This window comes from Zerene cesonia, chromosome 24, assembly GCF_012273895.1.
Source record: "Zerene cesonia ecotype Mississippi chromosome 24, Zerene_cesonia_1.1, whole genome shotgun sequence".
Lineage (NCBI taxonomy): Eukaryota > Metazoa > Arthropoda > Insecta > Lepidoptera > Pieridae > Zerene > Zerene cesonia.
The window spans coordinates 675,055-680,952 of record NC_052125.1 but is presented as its reverse complement, the minus strand read 5'-3'; the positions used below and the strand labels follow the sequence as shown (position 1 = coordinate 680,952).

The window sequence follows — 5,898 nt, the reverse complement described above, 5'->3', positions numbered from 1 at the left end:
GAAAAAAATAATTTATGAAAATTCCCATCAAAAAGTGTCAAATAGGATACCAGACTGATTTTCAGCGAGCGGTGAAACTGACCCATAATATTTTTAACACACTCTAGCTCACAAAGAAATATTTTTAACTCTTTTCCAACATACTCTTCATAACATTTAATAAATTTTCCAACACATATTTAAATCGAACTAGCAGTTCCTGATATCAGCGCGATCAAACAAACTCCAGTTTCCAATACATACAACTCACCCTCCCCTTTTCCATTCATCCAAGGATACAGTCCCATCCGCGTCGTAGTCGATTTCCACCATCATGTCCTGGAGTATCTGTAAGGAACAAATTGCGATCAGGTTTCTCATCAAGTGTCCAATGCTGTTCTTCCTCAGATATACTGAGTAAAGAAGAAAGAAAGAAAACAAGCTTTATTGCCACATAAAAAAACAAACCCATGGAAAAAGTAATATAAATTAAAAAATTAAAACTAATATAAATTAAAAAATTAAAACTAATATAAATTAAAATTAACATAAAAAAAAAATTAACATGGCAATCGGGACAGACTCAGCCATGCTGACGGGCTTTAACCCCCGAACAGCGCTGATTTTCAGTCTGCCCACGTGTTTTGTTCGAGGTTCTTAAATATTTGTCCAGGTACCAACCATATCATACAATGCACAGTAAATATTAAATCAACAGACAGTTATAAATAAAACTTTTATAATTAAAAATTTTTAAGTGTTTAATCAAATACATAATAATAAATATATAAAATAAACAACATATACATTTGGCATAAATAAAAAAATAATAATTGCTTCATAAATGTGTTGAGTCTGCTTTTTGTTTGTTTAGAAGTATCCTTTTGTATTTGTACTTGAACGATACATATGACATACTAAGCTTTAAGGGTGGTGGGAGGTCATTCCAAATCTAGTATAGTATATAGCATCCCTTCTTTTCTTTTTCTCATAATCCTCTGTTATATTATCATTTGTGTGTTTGTGTGTATTAAAATGAATGGTTCTTCTGTTTTGTATAATATAATAGTCTCTCTTCTTTATTCTTTCTTTCAATAAATGGATTGTCTTCAATGTTTGAATTGTGATAATCTTCTTATATATAAAAATCAATTGCTATTCGTTAGTCTCGCTAAAACTCGAGAACGGCTGAACGGATTTACCTTATCTTGGCCTTTAAATACCTGTGTAGGTCTAGGGAAGGTTTAAAAGGTGTAAACGATGAGGAAAATATGTCAAAACAATATTCTATGGCGTTACGAAGTTCGCCGGGACAGCTAGTTAAATCTAAAATACAGTTTTTATTTAGAAATGAAAACATTTTCTACGTACTTTAATATGCAAAGGGCACGATTCTGTCTGTGTATACTTGAAAATATTTTTATTGTGGGAGTCGAGCACGCTTCGGCACGAATTGGGCCAGCTCGCACCGGGGAAGTACCACACCCCCACAGAAAACCGGCGTGAAATAGTGGCATGCCACTGTGTTTCGTACGGTGAGTGGGGGAGCCGGAGGCCTATTTCCTTTTCCTCACCCGTCCCAGTCCATTCCTTCTTTCCTATCATGAATCCGTTCCTTTTCCCTTACCCACTAAAAGCGGGCAGCGCATTCGCAGAGGCACTACCTTTGCGAATGTTCATGGGCGGTGGTGATCATTTTCCATCAGGCGAACCACCAGCTCAGTTGCCCGCTATGACATAAAAAAAAAAAAAAAAAAATATCTGAAGAAGGACAAGGCCATTTCACTTATAAATCTACCCTCTAATAAATGAAATTAGTGAAAACATTTTGAAGTAGACGCTGCTGTAAATATCATGAAAAATATATGTTACAGATACTAGAGAATGCAAATGACTTGAAGAATTTTTGAAAGTTGTTTCTCATTTTTAGGATTAGGATCTGAAATATTAAATAGAAAGAAAGCAAACAAACTTTATTGCCCATTACAACTATAAAATGAAACAAACAAACTTTTTCATTAATATTAGTGTGTTAACATACGCACAAAACACAATCAAATTGAGAACATTTTGGGGTAGATAAACTAGAGAAACTCACAGGCCTCAACTCAGATGTCTCCCAGCCAAGGTACTCCGCGACTGTCATCATCTGGTTCACGATACAGTCCATTTCGTTGGTGTCCAGCACCCCATTACCGTCAGTGTCATAGAGCCGGAACATGACTGAAAACAATAGCTTGTATATGCTGTTAGTATTCTAAGATGCAAGCAGTGGTGGCTCAGTGGTAAGAACCTCGGACTTCAAAAATCGATAAACCGGGGTTCGAGAGGCGAGCGTGCAGGAAATAAATTGATTTTTCAATTTATCTGCGCATGTAGATAACATCACCATTGCATAAAACGGTGAAGGAAAACATCGTGAGGAAAACGGCATGTCCAATAATCAAAAGTTCGACGACATGTGACATCTGCCAACCCGCACCTGGCCAGCGTGGTGAATTATGGCCTGAACCCTCATAGGAGGCCTGTGTCCTAGCAGTGGGAACATATAAAGGCTAATGATGAATGATGATGATGATTCTGAGATGAAGAAAATTTTGAATGGGCAACTGAGCTGGTGGTTCAACTGATGGTTAACGACCACCGCCCATGAACAGAGCAAAGGTAGTGCCTCTGCGAATACGCTGCCCGCTTTAAGTGGTAAGATAAGGAAAGGTTTGATGACTGGGAAGAAGGAATGGATGAAAAGGGTAAGGAAAAGGAAACGGGCCTCTATATAAATAAAAATAACGGTTAATTTTATATCGATTAGGTCGTGTTGTGTTGTTTCTTATAGTATAACGACCTGTAAAATGTGTTGTTTCAACTCTTATACGTATTACTATGACTTATTTAAAAAGAATGTCGAAAAAGATGTTTCCATAATGCTTACACTCAAGTTTGTCCTCCGGTCGGCCAGCTTCAAGCAAAGACAGGTAGCACACTATGTCTTTGAGGGAAACTCTAGCGGTGTGAACCTCTAGAGTGGACGAGCGACGCATTAGGTGTTTGAAATCTGAAAAAGTTTTATTATTTATAGTTAGTTTAATACACAGGTTATGGAAAACATGAAATACAAATGGTCTGCTAGTGTAAAAATTCCTCATTCTTCAATTTACTATGGATGTTTTATTCTAAGAATTGTTTACCCGCCAAACGCTGTTGTTTAGACCTACCCGATGTGCACACAAAATTTCATGAGAATCGGTTCAGCCGTTTCGGGAGGAGCATGGTGACTCTGACAACTGACAACTAACATTGTGACATGAGAAATTTACATATATAAAGATAGTTAATTTAAAACCACAGGGTATTGAAAAATATTAAATAAAGATAGTCTGCTGGTGTTATACGCAAAATCCCTCAGTCTTCAATTTACTATGCTTTAATTCTAAGAAGCATATATACGTGAATCTCTGAAAATAATCTGATTTTAAATCCATCCACACTCCATCAGAACTCAGAAGAGTAGTAAACCCGAATAAAAATTATGTTTTCGCCATAGGTTGGTTAAAATTTGTTTAAATAGAGCATGATTAATAAAGTCGCGATCTCAGTAGATTCTCCGCCAACTTACATATGACTTTAGATACAAAGCTCTAAATCTTGGTAGACTGACTGCTCCAACTGGTTCCTTGACATTTCGCTTTCGTGGGAAAGATTCATCTGACTTAGCTTTAATGTCAAATTCAGATACTGATCCTCAATCTTAGTAGACTGAATCACCCGCAGCGAGTTGATACTATCCCAACTGGAGTTCCTTGACATTTGGCTATGGGAAGGATTCGTCTGGTTTCAATAAAAGTTTATGTGGTAGTCGAGCACGCTTCGGCACGAATTGTGCCAGCTAGCACCGAGAAAGTGCCACACTCCCACAGAAGACCGGCGTGAAATAGCATATTGCTGTGTTTCGTTCGGTTAGTGGGGGAGCCGGAGGCCCATATCCTTTTCCTTACCCTTCCCAGACCTCTCCTTAATTCCTCTCTTCATCCCTTTCCAATTTGAAGTCGGCAATACATTTGTAGAGGCGTACGGTCTGCAATCGACAATACGCCTCTCCAAATGTTCATGGGTGGTGGTAGCGCTTACCATCAGGCAAACCACCAGCTCCATTACCGACGATGACATAAAAAAAAATAATGTGTGATTTAGATACCGACCCTCAATCTTAGTAGACTGATTCACTCGTAGCGAGTTGCTACTCTTCCGGCTGGAGTTCCTCGACATCTGGCTATGGGAGGGGCTGGTTTCATTGCGGCCGACGCCGAGTTCGTGAGAGGAGTATGAGGGATGAGTGGTCACTGAAAACATGGGGTGGACGCTCCCTGGAAACAGGCGTGTTTACGTCTATTTATTGTGTTTTCTTTCTGTATTAAGGAATTTTTGTCTAATTTATAACTTATGATACGAATAAAATAATCCTATCCTACTATAATACGAGTAATATTAATATCCTACTTATATTATAAAGGCGAAAGTTTGTAAGATGTGTGTCTGTGTTTGTTCCCCTTTCACGCAAAAACTACTGAACCGATTGCAATAAAGTTTGGTACGTAGATAGCTGGACAACTGGAATAACATACAGGTAACTTTTTATGCCTATATTCCTACGGGATACGGACTTACGCGGGTGAAACCGCGGGGCGGAGCTAGTTATATCTTTCTCTGTATTATTTATGTGCGCAGCCTTGATATGTATTTGTCCATTTTTGTTTTAACATCCAGTACAATAATAATCATAATTTAAGAAATGTAAAATATTTATACATTTCTGCGCAATTTTTTTCTTTAGTCATGTCCCGCCGCGTATCTTATTAAGTTTGTCTTTTGCTACGGTTGCCTAGATTAAAATCAGATGAATAAGGTCTGGTAAAATTTTACTATTTACTGTAGTTTTAAGGCCGTATGTACAGTTTTACCAACGACTTTAAGCCATACATATATGTATATATTTATTTATGAAATAAACTGTAAGATAATCCACCACCATTTCAGCAAATTTAATAAATTGAACAAATTAGGTTCGTTTGTTTTTTTGTATGATTGTATAACAATCACTAGAATTCTGATTTGAAGCAGGAAATATTCCTAGTGTTTGACAGATCATTCAATATATCTAACACTAAAACTGTACTACTAATTCGAAGCATTACCTAATTATTTGCAAATTTGGGTAATATGTTATTTTCTTGCATTGCTCTCAAGAGACGAAGAATTCAACTATTGCAGATGAATTGCTCGTCTCTATAGAATAATTAATAGAAATCTCACCAGTCCTACTTCTGGAACCCTTGTCTCCATCGAGGGAATCGCCAGAACTCTTTCCCAGCTGTTGCAGACGTTCAGCTAGGCCGTGGATCTTGGAGGCCAGGCTTAATTTGCCCTGGAACATTCAAACAATATACTTAGAAATAAAAAACTTGCAATTCCTTCTACTACAATGCATATGTCTATAGCCGTTGATCTTTTAATGCCTAAATCACTGAAATAATAATTAGACCTTGGGAAATTTTGAATGAATAGAAAAATTTGATCACGAGGCAGGATTCGAACCTGCGTTTCTTGCCTAACCGTAGCAACGGTTGCTACGCTTCGAATCCTGCCTCGTGATCAAATTTTTTCTAATCTTTCAAAATTTCTCATTTATAAAGCATTTCAATGCTATAAAACTAAACTAGACCTTGGGATAGCACAAAAAATGGTTGAAATTTTTCAGACTTTTTTTTTAAAACGTTACTAAGACAACTGCCACCCTGGTTCAGATCAGAAATCACCAAATTTTTGCGTCTACTGGCGTTATTGCGTAACTACTTAGTCTGGCCATAAATACTGTTACACTTAATTATAAAAAAATATTACATTTGAATTTCGAATCTGTCA

The 5,898-nt window shown here is 37.1% G+C and overlaps 1 protein-coding gene across 1 annotated transcript in view; it reads right to left on the bottom strand.

Annotated features, from left to right (window-relative positions):
* LOC119836533 (diacylglycerol kinase 1) overlaps window positions 1–5,898 on the bottom strand; it is a 67,440-nt gene that overhangs the window by 15,806 nt on the left and 45,736 nt on the right. Inside the window, exons 6-10 of the mRNA XM_038361908.1 lie at window positions 5,290–5,401; window positions 4,179–4,343; window positions 2,912–3,034; window positions 2,078–2,202; window positions 251–327 (exon numbers count right to left, since the gene is read on the bottom strand). Coding sequence (XP_038217836.1) covers window positions 251–327; window positions 2,078–2,202; window positions 2,912–3,034; window positions 4,179–4,343; window positions 5,290–5,401 — 602 coding nt within the window. The remainder of the gene's footprint in view (window positions 1–250; window positions 328–2,077; window positions 2,203–2,911; window positions 3,035–4,178; window positions 4,344–5,289; window positions 5,402–5,898) is intronic.